Source organism: Neopelma chrysocephalum, unplaced genomic scaffold, assembly GCF_003984885.1.
Source record: "Neopelma chrysocephalum unplaced genomic scaffold, ASM398488v2 Primary Assembly neopelma1_97033, whole genome shotgun sequence".
In the NCBI taxonomy this organism is placed as follows: Eukaryota; Metazoa; Chordata; class Aves; order Passeriformes; family Pipridae; genus Neopelma; species Neopelma chrysocephalum.
In genome coordinates, this window is record NW_020925675.1 from 1076740 (window position 1) to 1097286 (window position 20547).

The 20547-nt window shown below is 48.1% G+C and overlaps 1 protein-coding gene across 1 annotated transcript in view; it reads left to right on the top strand.

The window, feature by feature from the left end:
• The first annotated feature begins 5758 nt into the window (after positions 1 to 5758).
• Positions 5759 to 20547, top strand: part of LOC113961062 (SET-binding protein-like) — a 451480-nt gene continuing 436691 nt past the window's right edge. The window contains exon 1 of the mRNA XM_027671085.1: positions 5759 to 6250. Coding sequence (XP_027526886.1) covers positions 5759 to 6250 — 492 coding nt within the window. The remainder of the gene's footprint in view (positions 6251 to 20547) is intronic.

A 20547-nucleotide genomic window follows, 5' to 3' on the forward strand; every position in this document is an offset into this window, starting at 1 on the left:
TTTGTTTCTGCCCCGCTCCTTTTGCCCGCATGTCTCGATTTGAATTTCTCTCCTTGTTTGTCTTTTCGGTGGAGTCGTCCAGTGGAAAAACTGTTTTTTCTGCAGCGGAGGCACTGTGCGAGCCGGGATGGAAGGTCTCTCGATCAGAGGGGGAGTCTAGAGGGTTGGGCAGTGAGTCACGGTTCGATTTCGCACGGTTCGGTCGGGGCAGCGTGTGTCGGGTAGCGATGCACTCCTCCCCCCTCGGCAGGGCGCCGACGCCATTCCACTACTACGCAGCTGAATATTCCCGCATGGGCGGCAATGGAGGGGAGGGGCCACTCTTTCTTTTCTGCCTCCGGGGATGAATTGTTAGGTTTTTCTACATTTTCTGCCTTGGAGGGTGGTGACTTTTTAGAAGCGCGATCTTTTAAAGTTTGAAAGACAGTTTGCTACGGTTTCAGGACGCTAGCAGCCTGCTTATCTTCCTATGTGAAATGTAGTCACTATGGCTGACTGATATCTTTGCTCTTTACGGCAACGCAGCTGCTGCAGCTGCATGTTTTGTCCCATTATTGCAATTTTTGTTCCCGATGGCTCACCTCTGATGTCTTACCTCGTGAGGTGTCGATAAAATCTCAGGTCCAGACCAAGGCAGAATCCCACTGCTCTCAAAGCTTCATTGGGTGCCGTCTCCCCTGTGCGTCGGCCCACGGGTCCAACTCTCTCTCTCTCAGAGATAAATCGCTGCAAACTCTCTCTCGGAGAAAAATCTTCGGCGCAGCTCTGCATCGGGGTCACCAAATGTCGCTGTAGTGTCGAGACGGCCAAAGCGACACAGAAACAGTCTTCTTCCAAAAATAGGACAGGAGAGGGATAGATCCTTTATTGTAACAGATCACTGACATTTATAGCCCTTGGCATAACATACACTACAATTGGTGTCTGCAAATAAACATGCATCAGGATTGGCTGCCCTGTAGCACACTCATGATGATTCAGAATTTGTAGACTCATAGTGACTAAGCTCCAGCAAGCTCACCGTGACTCCACAGAAAGCTCAGGATATCTGCCTCTATAGTCCTGTCTTCCTTCTGACAGACCTGCTGTCAACCCTGACAACCCAATGCCTCAAAACCTGAAAGACCCTTCCCAGCTCAGAGTCATGAGTTGCATTTCAACTTCCATTCAACATAGGGTCCCAAGGGGGTTGGTTCATTACACTAGTGGTTGTGGTCCCTTCCCTGCACCCTTGGTGACTGTGGACTCATCCTGCTGCCCTGCCTGCTGAGCTAGATGCTGTCTGCCAGAAGCCTTCTCTTTTCTACCATCAGCAAAACAGGTTTAAAGCCTGTGGGCAGAGGCTGGCACAGAGTGCCCATTGTACACTCATGCATACCAGAGCAGTAGCTCCCTGGAATGCTACACCTCCCAGCTTTTACCACCTTGTGTTTGTGTTGCAACTCAGGACTGTGTGTAAATTTAGTCCCTCTCCAAGGAGATTAACAATTCAAAATGGCAGATAAATAGGATGGCCTTTTTTTTTTTGATTGGACCAGTTGGAAGAGGAAGGTAACCCTGACTCCCATAACCTCCATAGGCACAAAAGAGAGGTGAGGTGCAAGGTTGGTCAATTAGATGGAACAGCTCCTTGCAAGTGAGTGGCTTTAATGTACTAATTGCATTAGTAATTGGTGACTACCACATGGTAAACACTTGGGTTCAAAACTATGTAAGGGCATTAACTAACCCACCCTACAAGCGTGATCCTTGTTTCATAGGTGGTGAACTGGAGAGATCTGCTGACTGCAGAGTGAGTCAAGGCAGGCATACAGGAGACTTTGGATCTGTTAGTTCTTCAAGATCACCTTAAATGAGACTGGTGGCAGCAGCTCTGGGAGTCTCCTCCCTATTGCCAGAAGATGTGCAATTTAAGCATAAGCTGTCAGCTTGTGCTATTTATGGGAACTTTATTTTAATTTGTGTCTGTTAAAGTAGCAGAAAATATCTTTGTTTCTCTCTGAGATTTCTTCTGCTAATTTTGTAGACCAAACTGGTTTTTAATGATAGGGAGGGGGGAGGTGGCTATTGGGGGGATTTTAGGGAGGGTGTATGAAAGCACCTCACTACCTTTAAAAACAGCCTATGTGTATTTTTTTTAGCCAAATATTTGTTTTTTGGCTCAGCCTTTCTATGTCATTGGATGATACATCTTTTGCCTCAGTTGACCATTCACAGCTTCTCCCATTAACTTTGGCCAAGACTTTGTAAAGTACTGAATATGAATGCTTCCATCTCAAAGGCTTCCATCTGCAATGTTCTGAAGAAAGCCAACATTTGAAGGATGAGAGCACAGTCTGTGCTTCAGTCAGCCCAAGCCTTTGCCACAAAGCAGTAGTACCTAAGGGCATGAGGAACTCTGGAAAACATTGAGTTTAGCTTTCTTCCATCACCCTCAATACTTGAGACACTGACAGGCCCTCCAAGAGACCCAGGTGGATCCTCCTGCACTTCCAACATCCCAGGGAGCATCTTGGGCTGTAGTCAGTGTGTAATGAATAATTCATCCAAAGCAGGTTTCCCCCAAGAATAGCTAGCCAAGGGCATCTCTCTCTCAAACCTGGGAAGCGGGGAAATAGGGAGTTTGAAACTCTGCTGCCCGATTCATAGACCAACACTATGTTTTCTGTGCTCTGATCACTGGATTATTGTTTAACCCAAAGCAAGCATCTGCCTCTATTTTTTTTCCTTCTGAAAAACCCTGACAGCAAGCACTTTGAAGTAATGAGGAGGTTCATGGGTGTGGAAAGCTGGTTGTCCCCTCATTTATTTCCCAAGTTGAGTTGAAGGCATTGGCATTTAGACAACATTTTTTAAAAAATATATTAATTTTCATCAATTTAGCAATACACGTGGCTATTGTTCCTTGCTTTGTGATACCAGATTGTCTCAGTTTAATGAGACTGAAGTGTTTTGCTAAGGAGGATGAGTTATGAGGAAGACCAAGCTCCTCCCTCTAAGCAATTGTAAATCCAAAATTAAGAGGCTCCAATTGAGGAAGCATGGAGAAAGGAAAAAATAACAGCCCTTTATTAAAGGATATATATGTATTGGCAGAACAACAAAAGAACACAAAAACAACCAAACAATAATCCTGTACTCAAAAGTCCCCTTCAAAAAGGAAACAGTTCAGTACTTTCCGCCTTTTGGCGCAAATCTAACCACGATCAGCAGGGGGCGCTGTTGGATCTCTGGAGGTGCAGAGCCTGCAGTTGCTTGGTGGTGGTCAGCAGGGGGCGCTGTTGGGCTCTGGCGGTCACTGCATGGGGGCCCTGGTGCACGAAAGAAGCCAAAAATGGAGATCTTTTACCCCACCGAGAAGGGGAAGGGGAGAAGGGGATAAAGGGGGTTCTTCGCATGAAACTCACACTGTCTGCGGCTGGCTGTGGCTGGGATTCCCCCCCCTTCGTCGATGGGCACAAGCTGCTGTCAACACAGGAGCGGCGGAGGGAAAGGGCGACCTCCTCCCTAAAAGGTTCCTCTGCAGATGGGTCAAGCCTCTCCGATGAAATCCGAGCAGGTCTGGGCTGGGGGCAGAACAGGGTGCAGGAAAATGGAGGCAAACCGGGGCCAGGAGCAGCCAGGTGACCAGGCTGAAAACAAAGTGAACCTCTGACCCCTCCAACACGCACACTTGGTCAAGGCAAAAGTGAGGTGCCATTTCCCGAGGAGAGGGAAAAAAAAACACCTCATCACCTCCCCCCCCCAGTCTTCTGAGTCTGGAATGTGGATCTGCTAGCTAATTCCTTTGTGTGTGTCAATCACCCTAGGCAAACATCCTCCCCCTCCCTCTTTCAACATCTTTCTTTTACAGCGATGCAGGGGAAAGAAAAAAAATCCCCCCCATGGTTTTTTTAGAACAAGTAAACCTATGACACAGATCCAGCCCTCAGACATGCTGGCAAGCCTTGGTTCCCACTTTGCTTCAAGGAAAGTGTCGTGGTTTGATTCTGGCCGGATTCCAAACCCCCACAAAAATTTCTAAGAGCTGGGAGAGGCCACACAGGCAAGACAGACTCAACGTGAGGATAATACTAAAATTTTATTACTAACAGAATAGAAGCTAAAGATTAAGAAAATAAAGTTTTAAACACACTTTCTAACCACCCCTCCTTCCTTCCATATTCTCCCTCCTCCTACAAGGCAACAGGTCTTCCAAATCTGCTGCACTTGTGGATCACCCTTCTCCATCCACAGGGCACCAGGTCTTCCAAATCTGCTGCACCTGTAGACCACCCTTCCATGGTCCCTCACCACAGGCTACAGGGGGGCCAAAGCTCCGAGTCCTTCCCCTGTCCCATGGATTCCTCCCATGGGAAACAGTCCAAGGTGGTCCCTTCTAACATGGGTCCATTCCTCCCCCGGGACGCAGGTACTGGGGTGCAGGAGGCCTCTATACCCTGATGGTTCTTCATAGAATGCAGTCTTTGACAGAGAGTATTGTTCCAGTGTGGGTTCCCCACAGGGGCTACAAAGTCCTACCCAGAACAAACTGCTCCAGCGTGGCTTCTCTCTCAAGTCACAGATCTTCCGAAGGACTTCATTCCCTCTTGGGCCTCCCATGGCAGGATAGCAGTCCTCTTTCATTTTCATGCATCTACTTGTTCCATCCTGGGTGCAGCTGCACCGCAGCAGGGCCCCCCGTCCTGTCCCAACTCAGTCGGGACGGGAGGCGGGAGAGATCACCTGCTGGCGGGGCTGCTCTGCCACCCTGGCCCACCCCGCGGCCGGGGCGGGCCTGAAGGGGGGCCGCGGGGCTGCTCTGCGTGCTGCCGCATACCCCGGCCCCAGCCTGGCCACCCCTTTGCAGGGGCTGCCGCTCGGCTCGGCACGGGCAGCTCGGCCGGGACGGGAGGAGGGGGGTGCTACGGGGCTGCACGCCTCAGCCAGGGCCCCGGTCCCGGTCCCGGTCCCGGCCCCAGTTGCCCCCGCGGCCGCCACTGTGTGCTCCGAGCTATCAGCTGCCGCGGACCCAGGGTCATGGCCGCCGCCCTGGCCCGGGCTGGCTTGGCTGCGGCACCGCGCCTGCCCTCAGACCAGCTGCCGCACAGCCCCGAGCCATTGCCACCGCCCCCGCTCGCAGTGGGAGGGTAAAGCGGCGGGGAACCGCCCCAGCCCTGGCCGCGGCACCCGCCGCGCCTGCCCCTGGGCCAGGGCCGCGGGACCCGGAGGCTCCCTCCGCATCCCTCCCGGCTCCAATTCCTTCTGCGCAACACCTTAACACCCTTCTCTTCCTCTTTTCTCAAATATGTAATCACAGAAGCTCCTCTCATTGGCCTCAGCCGTGGCCAGCGGCAGGAAATCCCTCCTGCATTTAGCTACCATTGGTTCTTCATAGGACAGTGAAAGCTTTCAGTAGCTTCCAACAGAAGCCACCCTATAGCTCCTCTCTGCTCCAAAACCTGGCCACAGGTTGAACTCATGACAGAAAGCCCTTGAGATGCTGTAGGGGAAGCCCAAGCGCATCCTGTTTCAGTTATCTCCACACTCGCATTCAATACACGTGTACATGCTAATTTCCTTTTTTTTTCTTCTCTTTTCTTTTGGCAGTGGCAGATTTGGTCTCTTCTGAGCTCCTTGCAGCCTTTGGGCAATCAGGACGTTGAATTTGGCAGACGGTTACCATTCGTTCCCTTGGATCGTACCTGCCCTTGCTTTCCTCATCCCCTCCTGTGCTCCCCTTCCCTCGGATAAAACTCCAGGGCGTTGCAGTATTGCTATGGAGCCCAGGGAGACTTTGGGCAGCTCTTGGCTAAGGAGGGGTGAGGCAGACTTTCTGTCAGCCGCTGTCACCTCTGTGAAGCCTCTGTCTGCCTCTGGCTGTGCAGGGGAGATGATGCTGCCTATGGCGGGCTCAGGGAAAGAGATCCTGATGAGTGGTGAAAGGCTGGAGCCGGAGGAAGAGGATGAGCTGGGTTCTAGGAGAGATGTGGATTCCACTTCCAATGCAGACAGCGAGAAATGGGTGGTGGGAGATGGCCTGGAGGAGCAGGAATTTTCCATCAAGGAGGCTAACTTTACAGAGGGGAGTTTAAAACTAAAGATACAGACCACCAAGAGAACTAAGAAGCCCCCAAAGAACTTGGAGAACTATATTTGCCCTCCCGAGATCAAAATCACCATCAAGCAGTCTGGGGACCAGAAGCTTTCTAGAGCTGGTAAAAATAGCAAAGCAGCTAAAGAGGAGGACAGATTGCACTCCAGAAAGAAGGTAAGTCCTATTCTTTTCTGTATTTCCCCTTTCTCCTGAAAGCAGAGGGAGAGGGGAGGATTAAACCTGCTCAAACAGTTTGTGTCCAAGATATAACCTTTGCAGGGTTTGCAAAGCCCTGTTTGGCCATGGAGGAGGTAATACAGAGTGGGTGTCATCCTGCATCGCCACATATGCTGTGGGGATGATCTTGAACTATCCCTCAGATGAACCAATTCGGAAGGGATCAAAAGTTCAGCTGGGCCTCTTCTATTTTTGTTCGTACTTGAGGTTTAAGATTGATAATTACACGAGTGATAAATGAAGGAGCCCACTTCTAAATTGCTTTGTGCCTAAGTGCTAATGCTTGAGTCTTTCAGCAGTTAAAGCTTTCAACTGCATTTTTAAAATACAGGAATGTGCATTGTGAACAATTGAATCCATTCCTGAATATTGGGAAAAGGGCTTCATTATTCTTGATTACAGCATTGTGTGAGCAACACTATAGTTATGTTTCAGAAAATGCTTCCACTATAAGTCTCATTTTCTCCCAGATGCATATCATTTTCTTGAAATATCCTTCTGCAGAGAAATTTTTGGTACTTTGGGTAAAAATTAATATTTTTATTTTTTCATTTAGTCAAGGAGAGGAAGAGGGAGGGGGAAAAAAAGAAAATCCTTTCTTTGTATGAGCTGTTTCACCCTTTTATTTTGTCATTGTCTTGATTTTTCAGTAGTGTCACCTACATTTAGTCTTAACACAAATTTAGTTTGAGTGTTTTAAGCAGTGCTGGTCGGGAGAGGGACAGCTGGTGACTACTCATGTTTTTTTGGGTGTAGTGATGTTTCTGTCCTAGGTATTAGACAAAGGAGCTTTGGTCAGATTGAGGCTTTATCACAGTACAAATAGAATCACAGAATGTGCTGAGTTGGAAGGGACCCATCAGGATCATCAAGTCCAACTCCTGGCCCTACGCAGGACACCCCAAGAATCACACCATGTGCTTGAGAGCATTGTCCAAACGCTTCTTGAACTCAGGCTTGGTGCTTCCTAGGGAGCCTGTTCCAGTGCTCAACCACCCTGGGGGTGAAAAACCTTTTCCTGATATCTAACCTAAACCTCCCCTGACTCAGTTTCATGCTGTTTCCTTGAGTCCTGTCACTGGTCATGAGAGTGAAGAGATCAGTACCTGCCCCTCCACTTCCTCCTTTGGATGCTCTCTAATAGCTTAATGTCTTTTTTATATTGTGGTGCCCAAAACTGCACACAGTACTCAAGGTGAGGCAGCAACAGTGCAGAGTAGAGCAAGTTGGAAGGGACCTTAAAGATCATCTAGTTCCACCCCCCCTGCTGTGGACAGGGACACCTTTCACTAGACCAGGTTGCTCAGAGCTCCATCCAACCTGACCTTAAACGCTTCCAGGGATGGGACATCCACAGCTTCTCTGGGCAACCTGTGCCAGTTCCTCACCACCCTCACAGTCAAGAATTTCATCATAATATCTAATCTAAACCTACTCTTTCAGTTTGAAAGCATTCCCCCTTGTCCTGTCACTGCATGCTCTTGTAAGAAGTTCCCCTCTGTCTTTCTTGCAGGCTCCCTTCAGGTACTGGAAGGCTGCAATTAGGTCACCCTGAAGCCTTCTCTTTTCCAGGCTGAACAAACCCAATTGTCTCAACCTTTCCTCATAGGAGAGGTGCTCCATCCCTCTAATCTTGGTGGCCCTCCTCTGGACTTGCTCCAACAGGTCAATGTCCTTCCTGTGCTGGGGATCCCAGAGCTGGATGCAGTACTCCAGGTGGGGTCTCACCAGAGTGGTAGAGGGGCAGAATCACCTCCCTTGACCTGCTGGCCACGCTTCTTTTGATGCAGCTCAGGATACTCTGCCTCCTTAGTAGCACGTGGGCATCATGATGAGTTCAGACAGGAACCCAGATTTGATGAAAGACTCATGAGTATCTCCAAAACCTGGACGAATTCATCTGGGATGTAAGCACCTACTGATTAGAGCTTGGGGCATGACTTGACTTTCCTGCTCATGCAGCTTGGATCCCTCTTCTCCCATACACAGTTGTTGAATGCTCAAAGGGCTACTTGAAGCCTTGAGGAGGATAATTGCCAACGGCTCTCCTTGGAGACAGCCTCCTTGACAGACTGACTTAGACCAAAATTTTCATAACTCTAAATCATTTTTTGAAGCATCAACATTTCCCACTGAATCAAGGCAGAGCCCAAGGGGATTAACATTGCTCACTCTGAGAGTACTTCTCTTAGAAGCTGAATTTGAAAAGAAAACAACAAATCATGGGGATTTTTTTTCTCAGAATCCTGCTAAATGGCATAGTCTATGTGCATGAAAAAAGTATCTCCTTTTAGCACAGCAGAGGTTTGGCCCTATAACACACTGAGAAGAGATTTTCCCACCTATTGAGAGGAATGGGCTGTCTTCTTAGCACCAAGCAATGTCTCATTTCCACTTCCCTTTCCTCCCTGAATACTTGCAGAGGTGATGAAAGGCACTACAGGAAGAGACTGGAAATAAGTGGGAGAAGGGTCCCAGTCCTGGTAGTGCAATTGCTTTCATGACCAATGCATGTGTCTCATGACAGTTACAGAGATTTTTTTGGGGAAGATAGTTAGGAGGAAGCAGCAAGTTGAAACATGGAGCTGTGACTGTCTGGTCCAACTATGGGTTTCCCTGTGAGAGGAGTATGCAGGAACCTTCTGCATAGAATCATAGAATATCCTGAGTTGGAAGGGACCCGCAAAGATCATTGAGTCCAACTCCTGGCCCTGTACAGGACAGCCGCACAGGACAGCCCCACAGGACAATGGTTCTGCATGTCCTTGCAGAACCATTGAGAGCTGTGGTAGTGGTTAAAAAAAAAAAGTGATTGTCCCATTTAAATGATTCTGGCAGTTTTGATATTTCAGAGTTAGGCTGTTTGATTGTCTGTTGCTTTAATCAGTACAAACTCCAGAAAAGCAGCTACTGGAAGCAGCAGGAGGGAACAATGCATTTAAACCAGTGGGGCAGACCTTTCAGCTCCTTCCACTGTCCTCCATGGATTTTTTGCCAGGAGAGTTTGGCCCAATGTACACATTTCCCTTGCACATGGGAGCAGCATCATTATTTGAGTTTACCACCTTGCTCATGGAAACAGGGCATAAAGAGAGGCCCCACAGACCATATATAAGGATGGACAGCTGAGCATAACCTGAGCTGCAAGTGCCATTCTTGTGTTTCTGGTGGGTAGGAGCAGTTGTCTTGCACCTCATGAAGTAGCACCTGAATTTATTTTTCCCCCTGAGTAGGAGCAAACTCTCTCAGAACTTGAAAAATCTCTTAAGTTTGTTGCATAAAAATTTCAGCCACATCTCCAGTAGTCCCCAGTGCTTTGCAATACACTTCAGCATGAGCTTCAATACACACAGCACAGAGGGCAAGTAATGAAAACATGGAAGCAATTTAAGTAACAGCATGTGGGTACACAAAGGACTGGTAATGCCAACAATGTAAAAAGGGACTGTGGAACTAGGGATATAGTATTTATTCAGTGACCACTTAGGGAGAAAAGAGATATGCCAGTTCCTAAGCTTTCCACTGCTCTTCTAATTAGGCAATAGGGGTTAGTGCCTGATTTCTAAAGCTGTGGTCTGGGGTGCAGTAGTGATTAGAAGGGGACTCTGTGACAAGGCCTGGGTTTTTTGCCTTTGATTACAGCTGCTACATTATACTAAAAGACTGTGCTGGTTTAAAGGTAAACCAGCAGGGGAAATGAACTCAACTCAAAAGAGAGATTATAAGTCAGAATAACAATTTAATAAAATAATACAATAAGTACGATTATACAGACAAACAATTGGTTTTAACCCACAAAACCCAAATGTATAACCCAGCACCCTGGGGCATGAACAGAGTGGTCTTTGGGCCCCCTGAGTCCAAAGTAAAAGGAGAGGGGAAACCTGTTGGTGAGAGTGCTGTTGCAGTCTGGTCAAGAGTGGTGATTGCAGTCCGGTCGAGAGTGATGGTTGCAGTTTGGTTGAAAAGTGGTGGTTGCAGTCCAGTCGAGAGTGGTGGTCTCAGTCTGGTTGAGAGCGGTGATCTGCAGTCTTCCTCTGGATCCCACGAGTGGTTAAAAAAGTTCCAAGACTCCAAGATTATATATTCTCCAGTTCAGGCAGGAATGCCTAGTACTTTCCTCAGGGTGGGGAGTTCCACAAAGGGTGTGAGGAACAGGGAGGCACCCTCCTATCTCGCAGGCCTCTTAACACCTAGTTTATAGCCTGAGGAGTCAGGCTGCTCTGGGCAGAGGGTGTAAATAGTTTATTGATAACAGTTTCTGGGAAATGACATGGAAGGCTATAGAATACACAGTTTTGGGTTACACCCATCCAGTGATGAACTGGTCCCAACTGTTCTAACTAGGACAAAGACATAAGCATACATTAAACACTCATGTTGGTTTTCCGTGTGAGCAATCACCCTGTGGATGTTATGCGATCATGAATGGGAGGGGAAGGAATCCAGGAGAGGATCTTGTTGGGTGCAGTTGCTGATGCCCTGGAGTGAGAAGTGAGAGAGCATCAGTGTTGGGAACCTTGAATGCTTGGCTGCAACACAACAACTTTTGGGGTTTCTTTTAAGTCATGACCATGCTGTGAGAAAAATCTCATTTATTGAATTTAGAAAGACGGCAAAAGTTTGCAAAACAAAAGGAATAAAACGAAAAGGAAAAATTACAACACGTGTTGGGTGTCCTAGGCACGCAGGATTCCCAGGAACACACCCTTCAATTCAAAAGTCCCGCCTTTTAAACATTCTTAAGGTTCAACCCCGTTTACGTCATAGAAGAGGCGTTCCCCTCTTTCTGGTTGGCTGTGTCGTGCTGGGAGGTGGAGTGTCCAGCAGCATGGCAGCTTCCAGGACCAGCCATGTGGTATAAGGGGTTTCCTTACCAATATTCATTTACAGTTCCCTATTCCCATTCGCATGTTTCCCTGACACCGGTTCCAGGCTGAATCCGGCATCTTACAGCTCCGCGATACGCCCTATAGGTTAGTAAAGAAAAACTCTTATGTTAGTGATTTGCTAAATTCATTTGCTTGTAATAAAACCGATTCTTTATTTCTCACAATGCCAAGTTTCCCATCAGCTTCCCCTACTAGAAAATAAGAGTGAAGGTAGTTTCCAAACCCCTTTCCCAAGGCTGCTCAGAAGGTGAATCATAGTTTGGGCTGTCCCTGCAGCTGCTTGTGTGGCAATTGGAAAGTGCACAAACATTCTGTAAGAGTTTTCTCTTATTTCAACCCTTCAGTGTCTGGGGATGGAGTGGGCTGGACCCTTGCCACTTCTGAACCCACAAATGGCTCCATTTCATTTAGTCTGATTGGAGAGGGAGGGGAAAAAAAAAGCCAGTAGCCCAAAGGATGTCCTGCTGGCATGCTGGCAAGCCCTGCAGCTGCTGCTCTCCCACCTGCAGGAGGGTTGCTAGAGTCCAGCATCCTCAGCATCACTAAAGGTGCCTTTTCCTTTAGATAAGGAAACATGCTATCAGTCTGGAAGGACACTGAAAGCGTAGCACCAAATGCAATGAAGCAATTCATCAGCATTCCCTGTCACATAGAATTTAACAAGCCCCAGATAAGCAGTATTTCCCTGGTTTTATTACCTCCCATCTCCCCCCCTCCCCCCATATTTGCTGCTCTATCTGTTTTCTTGTGTCTGCAAACACTTCATTTTCCATCCTTTCTTTTTTAAGCATAGCCTGACAAAGTTTCTTTGGACCTTGCATCATATGCATAATGTCCTCCTTCGGGGGATGTAAACTCATTTTTTGTAATTATTATTGCACTGGGGTTTTTTGAGAGCTTGGGAAGGGTGAATGCATTTTATTACTGAGAGATAGGCAGCAGCAAATCAATTGGAAGTAAGCTTCTTTGTGTGCAGAGGAAACTCTGTCCTTGAATTTTCTTGCAACATTTTTTCCCTTTGAGTTCCTGTAGGTATTTGCCATTTCTTTACAGGAAGCAGTTCTAGCACTTTTAGCCTTGAAATTCAATTTATAGTCTTCCTTTCCTCTGCCCCATACGTGCAACTTTCTCCTGCTGTTTTCCTTTCCTTGAGGACTCTCTCATTAGCATGCTTTCCCTATTGTACCCCTCCTTCTTACAGAAGATCATGAACGCTGTCCCCCCTCTCTCCTTCCCCCTCCTTTGCATCAACTGCACATTGAACTTTCCCTCCAGGTTCTCACGTGCATCTGCAGCTCTTGTCGGATTTCCCCTTGTGCCAGACTCCTTTTCCCAGTGATTTGTGTGCATGATCATCTGGTTACTCATTGTATATGCTTATTCCTCTTTGCTAAGGGCATCCCCGTGTGAGATGTCCTCTGAGTCAGCTCTTCCTGTTGTGATCCCAAAGGTGCCTTGGGGAGTTGACTTCAGTGCTTGCTCCCTGTTCTGCATGTGGCTTAGCAAGGAGAAGTCACTCAGGTGTTTGTGGTGGTACCTGCTTGAAGTGACAGACTTTGATTTACAGCTCCTTATATTTTTTTTTTCCAAAGGATGGAGTCTCCATAGCCCCTTCAGCCTGGACCTGTTTCTGTGCTGGTTTGGTCCCTACTTTTCTAAGTAAAGCCTTAAGGCTGCTCTAAATGATGCTGGTGGCAGGTACCTGAAGCTCACACCAGCAGAGTAAACCTCAGCCTCTTCCCAGATTATGGAATAGTGGAAGAGTCTCAGAAGTGCCAGCACAGTGGGGAAGTGTTCTTCTAGTTGCCTTTAAGGTGAAACTGGCTTTTGAGCAGCCAAGAGACCAATTCAGAGCTGCTCTAACAGACAGGAGGCTCCTAGCATTTTTACAGTCTTTCTACACAAATGTATGGGTGCAAAGCTACACAAACTCAGCTCTTTGATAGTCATCCCAGGTTTCTTTTTTGGCTAGCTTTTCTTTCTACCATATTGCTGAAAGCACAAATGAAACAGCTGCAGTTTGGTGCCCTCCCACCAAAGGGTGGTGAGGTACTGAAACAGGTTGCCCAGAGAAGTTGCGTATGCCATAACTACTTCGGGCTCCCCCCAAAAAGAGAGCAGGAATTAATCTCTTTGTAAAAACTTCAGAGCTTAAGAAAACAGTTTTGCTATGAGCTGAGAACCTCTCAGACCCAAGTTCGTCTTGGTCCTTGAAGGCACCTGAGGTGCCCAGACTGGGCTCTGAGTCCTCTTGGGCCTCAATGTAGTCACCTGGAGGAGGCTGGTCCCTCCTGAAGGTGGTTTAATCCTCCTTGTGATGAGCAGGGAGGGCTGGATCCTCGCTGTTTCCGTTCCTTCTTCTCCAAAGCCTGCAAGTGTCCACCTTGCATCGTGTCATGGATATGTTGTGACAGGAATAAGTCAGAGTGTCTTTTCCAGCTTGCTGCTCTGCCTGAACCAGCTGATGCCCATCCCTCACTGTCTGCTCCTGTGCTGGTTTAAAAGTTAACCAGCAGGGGAAATGAACTCAACTCAAAAGAGAGATTATAAGTCAGAATAACAATTTATTAAAATAATACAATAAGTACAGTTATACAGACAGACAATTGGTTTTAACCCGCAAAACCCAAATGTATAACCCAGCACCCTGGGGCATGAACAAAAGTGGTGTTCCTTGCCCCCCCCCGAGTCCAAAGTAAAGGGAGAGGGGAAAAACCTGCTGGTGGGAGAGCTGTTGCAGTCTGGTCAGAAAGTGGTGATTGCAGTCCAGTTGAGGGTGGTGGTCTCAGTCTGGTTGAGAGTGGTGAGCTGCAGTCTTCCTCTGGATCCCACGAGTGGTAAAAAGGTTCCGAAACTCCCAGTTTATATATTCTTCAGTTCAGGCGGGAATGCTCAGTCCCTCCCTCAGAGCGGGGAATTCCATAAAAGGGTATGAGGATGCTCAGTCCTTTCCTCAGAGTGGGGAATTCCATAAAAGGGTATGAGGACAGGAACATCTTCCTATCTCGCAGGCCTCTACTGATAACAGTTTCTGGGAAATGGCATGGAAGGCCATAGAATACACAGTTTTGGGCTACACCCATCCAGTGATGAATTGGTCCCAGCCGTTCTAACTAGGACAGCTCCCAATCATAGAATCATAAAATCATAGAATCAGATGGGTTGGAAGGGACCTCTGAGGTCATCAAGTCCAACCCTTGGTCCACTACTGCTGTGGTTACTAGACCATGGCACTAAGTGCCACATCCAGTCTCACCTTAAAAACCTCCAGAGACGGAGAATCCACCACTTCCCTGGGCAGCCCATTCCAATGTCTGACTACCTTCTCTGTAAAGAATTTCTTGCTAATATCTAACCTAAACCTCCCCTGGCAGAGCTTAAGACCATGCTCTCTTGTCCTACTGATAGCTGCCTGGGAGAAGAGATCAACCCCCACCTGGCTACAGGCTTCTTTCAGGTAGCTGTAGAGAGTGATGAGGTCTCCCCTGAGCCTCCTCTTCTCCAGACTAAACAACCCCAGCTCCCTCAGCCTCTCCTCATAGGACTTGTGTTTGAGTCTCTTCACCAGCCTTGTTGCTCTTCTCTGGACCTGCTCCAGCACCTCAATATCCTTCCTGAACTGAGGGGCCCAGAAATGGACACAGTACTCGAGGTGTGGCCTCACCAGTGTTAAGTACAGGGGAAGAATCACTTCCCTGGACCTATTGACCACACTGTTCCTGATACAGGCCAGGATGCCATTGGCCTTCTTGGCCACCTGGGCACACTGCTGGCTCATGTTCAGCTTCCTGTCAATCCAAACTCCCAGGTCCCTTTCTGCCTGGCAAAAAATTGTGACTTTTTTTTTCATATAGTCAAGTATTTCTTAAAGAAGCAAATGTCTGGCTGTGAAGGGATGGGCTGGGGAAGTGTAAGCAGGCTTTTACTACTGAACACAGAGTGCCAAAGGAGGAAGACTAGTGTATTTGATTAGCTGCCATATGACAAGGGCTTGCGGAGGCCATCTGTGTCAAGGACAGGTTTTGTTTTGCAGCAGTCCCTCCCTACCTCACACTGCCAATTTTAGATGACCCTCTGTGACATTTCCTTGTTTGCTTGTGCTGTGCCTCTTTTGTCAAACCATGAAAAAATGTCCCCAGTGCTGGTTTGGGGGGTTAGGACATGCTGCAGGGAAGCAATTGGGGAAGTAACTGGGACCAGTGCAGGAAGCTGGGGGTCCAGCTGGGGGGTCCCATAGTCCCTACCACTGAACCACAGGAGGGGACGGGTGATGTCCCTGGCAGCCTCATAAAGGCTTGGCCAATTCAGTGCACGCTGGTTGTTTCGAAAGCACCATGATCTCCAAGCTAACAGAGATGTGTTGGAGACACGACATGCTGGCATGTGCACCCAGAGCTGCAAGCCTCTGTACCAATTCTGTCTTCATTTGCAGAGGTTTTGGGATGCACAGAGGTGTCGTCCTTCATGCACATGCTTGCGTTCCTCCAGCATGTTTTTGCATGCAGCACTCCCTTTCCCTCCAGGCATGTCTGACCACAGATACCTTCTGATTTGCCTCCAGCTTTTTCATCTTTAATCCCTTTTTTACATACACATGCACACCCCATTAGCCCCCTCAGGTCAGGTCTAATTCTTCACATGCTTCATTCCCAGAAGGGCTTCTTGCTGTCCCCATACCTCTGCAGTCAGTGGAACTGAGTGATGGACAAATCTTGAGTTCATTTCAATGGAAAGAGGGGCTTCACCTAGTGCCCTCACCTTGTTTTTTTTTTCTTTTTCTAAGAGCACTGAAACTTGTGAAAGTTGGTTTCTGACCACTTTCCTCTTATGTGTCTTGTCTGGTGTCTAATGATGAGTGAACTGGTTGACCGAGCCCTCTTTGGGAGCTTGTGATAGTTTTCACTCTAGGCTTTCCTGGAGACCAGCTTGTAACCAGGAAGGAACTAGGAAGGTGACCACGGAAGTATTCCATGCTATTCCTTTACGTAACTTGAGGTATAAATAAAGCCAACGGGAGGGACCTCTCTCTTCTCTTCCAGCGAGATTCGAGAACAGTAGATCCGTACGTGGTCTTGCTTATCTGAAGTTGAGGCCTGTATCGACTGCTGTTGTCTGCCACGCATGAGGGGAGAGTGCTGGGCCGCGTCCAGCCGTCCTGCTTCTCTCAAGGGAAGTGGTGAGATTTTGCCAGTTCTTTAGTTTGCTGGTTACCAGGTTTTTAGATCGCTTAGACCTGTTTTGTTTCTGTCCCTTTTCGTCCTATTTTGTCCTTTTTTCCCTTCTCCCTTCCCCTCTTCCCTTTGGGAAGCTATTTAGGGTTTCTGGGGTTATAGATATATATAATATTCTCACTGTATATATCTGTTTTATATGTAAAATATATTTTTACTATAGCTTTGGCTGTTTGGTTTTTTCCCTTCCCTCTCTGGGAAGCAGGCCTTGTTGTCAAGTTTTGGAGACTTGGCGGGAAGCCAACTTGAAACTTGCACAGAGCTCTTCAGGGGTCCCTTTCTTCTGACCAGCGAACAATTTGAATAAAAGTTTTTTTAATATTGTATCACAAAGATTTCTGTTCTTACATCAAATTTGATCAAAATTGGACAAAATGTTCAAAAAACATTGAAGAGAGTATCATGCAGGTAGGCAAGGAGTTTATGTGTGCATTCACATATACACAAACCCAGTGTGACATTAGCCATGTTTCCTTAGGAAACCAGTCTAAAAATATCCAGAATAAACATGCGTTGTTTTGGTTTTTAATGCTGAGACTTTTACAACTCTTGAACCTTAAAATGATTCCATTTGATATGTGAACCTTGAGGACAAGTCCAGTTAGCTGTGTTTTGGAAGAGTGTTATTTTCCATTTCTTGACATGACCTCTAATGTGAATTAGACCAATGGCTGTTGGCTCCTTCATTTCAGGACATGAAGGGCTATTTCTACATCATAACTATATTTGGACTCTGAGCTGCAGGTGGTTGCTATCAGGAGAGGGATTCTCAAGGCATGGTGCATGCACCAGTAGCAAGACACTGCTTCCAAGTAGGATGGTCAGCAAACCTCTACTGGAGGACTCATTATCTTCTCATCAGTTTCTCATGGCTCTCTGTCTCACCTGGGTAGCAAGGCTTGTAGAGAGAGATGATATCTTTTATTGACACCTGTGTTACAACAACTCTACCAATATAAAACTGAGTGGTTCATTGAGGAAGTTCATCACTTTGCAGCATCCTAGCTTCTTGTGAGCCACTCTCCATCTGCATAGCTGAAAGATGACAATCAGCCCTGAGGGGACTTGCAGATAATTTTGCCTTGCCCAACACTCCTGCTTTCCAGAGGAATGTGGTGGCACAAACAAATGAGCTAGAGGCCACAGCTCCACTCTCCTTGCTGATGGCTCTGTCTGAGGAGGAGAGGGCTGAGCAGTGGATGTTTGATGTGTCACCACCAATCATGCCTTTGCTTCACCAAGGGGCAATGTTGCTGGTTCTCCACCTGGTACTTCTGTGAAAAGGCACTTCTGTAACACGCTTGACAAGTGTGCTTGACAAGTGTTTCCCAGGAGGACACGTAGGAAATAGTTTTCTCATACCTCCAAGGTAGAGCCTACACTGTAATTTCTAAGTAGACTTTTTTCAGTATGTTGTCCTGCACTCCTGTTAAGGTTTAGGTAAATTTCTTCATACCATCATGTGGTTTTGGAGAAGTGTGAGGGACACACCACCCCCCCCTCCAGGGCAGGGAGGGAGGAGGGGTCTCACTGGGAAAAATACCACGAGAATTTAAGAGAATAAAACTGCTGGCAAGATGGCAAGACATAAACTTGCTCTTTTTGGTTCCTGGGATTGCAGCTGAGAGGGAGTTCTTGGCCAGTGCGCCCCCCAGAGCCACCCTGCACCCCAGTTTTCACCGTTCCCATACTGGGCAGGAGCCCTCCTGTTTGTCACAAGTGCCAGCCAGGGGAGTCCCCTTGGTGTGTGGTGAGCTCTGCCGCCCCGTGCAAACCTGCTCTTGCTGCTGGCTCCCACGGGGCAACTGCCCACGCCTCCGTGCCAGTTTTTCTTGCTGCTCGCCGCCCCCACGCTGGGTTGGGGCTGAGCTTCCTGCTGCAGTCTCTGTATTGCCTAGGAGTTGTGGTGCTGCCGCTGTCGCCGGCATCTCTGCCCAGAGTCGCTGCTCCTGCGTGGCTGCCAGCGCCACCACCATTGCTGCTGCTCACGCAGCTGCGACTCTGTCCCAGCTACATTATGATCACTTGACCGCGTTGGGACTGCGTTGCCGTCTTGGCGACACGGAGTTGAAAGAGTGGTTGTGGGTGCCTTTTTTTTTCTGTTATTGTTTGGTTGTTGTTCTGTACTGTTTTGTTCTCCATTTTTAGTAAAACTGTTACTCATTTTCATACTCCACTTAAACACCTCATAATTAAAAAAAAATTAAAAATTCGTACTTTAGGGGGAGAGGTTTCTATTCCATTGGAAGTCTCACCTCCTGGGACACATTGTCAATAAACCAAGACAACTCCAATATATGCTAAAATATTGTGCTGGCCTGATGTAGTGGTTTGAGCCAGGTTTTCCCCCTGAAACTAGGAAAGTGGTAACCCCCAGGGGGTGGTGACCCTTGGGGCTTGACCCAATCAGTGCTCCTGCAAAATATAAACATATCTCTGGAGACCGGAAAAGAAGCAGTGGTACTTGTTGTTAGAGAAGAAGGGTGGCCATGTTGTAGAAGCCACGAAGAAGGGGCTCAGGGCCCCTGGGGGCTTTGCCCCCCCCCCCAGCCCCGGTTGGGGGGCTGCAGAGACTCGGAACACTGTTATAGCTGGGCTGAGTGCCTGTGACCAGGAGCTGGGAGAGTTTCTCCCCGGTAGGAGCAGTGGGAGACGCTGGGAGCAGCAGCGGAGACAGCAGCGTACCGGAGCAGTGGCAGAAGGCCAAGCAGATAAGAAGCAGCAGAAGCCGGTATGCAGCCAAGGCAGACACAGACCTGTCTGAAGAAAAGGAAAAGCAGCAGCAGAAAGCAGGACAAGAGAACAGAGCCAGCAGCAGGAACAGAGTTTTGCGGGGTAAGAACTGGACAAACCAAAACCCCCAAACTCGCTAGAGACCCCTCCGAGAAAGAGGAGGGGGTGGTGGACTGAGAGGAGTCCTAAAGTGCAATATGCACTGCTGAGAGGAGCTAAGGAGCTCCGGCCTCCTGAGAGATAAGGCAGGACGGCAAAAGGAATGTGTGTGGAGGGGGTGACCTTGGACTTCCCCCCTCCTTGCTGCAGCTTCAGAGAAGCTGGCAGCCATCTTTGAGTCAGAGCATGGGAGCTCTGCACAGGGGCTTGATTTCCCCTGAGGATACCAGACTGTCACGAAGACCCCCGTGCTTCGTGATATGACCGTGGTGATGCGACCTTGTCTGGGGTTACGTAGTCCACGGAAAGACCCCCATTTTGAGGACGGAGGGCCGAGGGGCGTGGGTAGAGTCCTTCCCAAATCTTTGTTCGCGAAGCCTAGCCATGATGATGATGATGATACACAAACATAGTTATCATTTCTGTAGTCAGTGGTCGTGCCTCCAAGATGTCTGTTGAGTTCATTTGGTCCATGACTGTGGGTTCTCTCCATCCTAGAGACCCCTGGTGGCCTAGTGGTTAGCATGCAGGACTTTCACTGCTGCGACCACGGGTTCAAATCCCGGTCTCCTGGCCTGATAGAGGTCGTTAGCCCTGTGTGGCCATCCATCTATGAGAAGGACACTCTAAACAAACCTACGTCCTGAGGACCTCACTGCCATTGTCCAAGCTTGCTTGGCCCCGGCAGATGAACCTTAGGATTAAAGGGTGGGCTCAGTTCAGCGCAGGCTGTGTCTCACCTAAAAAATCCATTGCGCAGGCTGGAAAGGTAAAAGACCTTTCCCCAAATCTTCGTTCGCGAAGATGGGCCATTATTATTTAGATGTCTTCCAGGACAGGAGGGCTGGTGTGCTGTCAGGTGGTGGCAAGCTGCATCAGGAGCTCACAATTGGTGTATCTAGAACAGTCCATACTCATTGTCCGTGGTAGTTATCACATACAGTGGCAATGTCATTCAGCAACCAATATTATACAATTCAAAATTACAGACTGTTCTCACCCAAAATCAAATCCCCTTGAGGTACACATCGTGTTTCCCTGTCCCTGTGCATTACCCACCAAGTGCACCCAGGTCCTTGAGCAAAAACAATCCCATGGATGGATTTGCCTTTGCGTGAGGCAGGACTAATCCAAACTGTCTTCCCTAACACATACTCATATGCACCACGAGGACTTTATCCCCTTCTATGGTATGTGGAGGTTTTGATTGGGCAGGGCC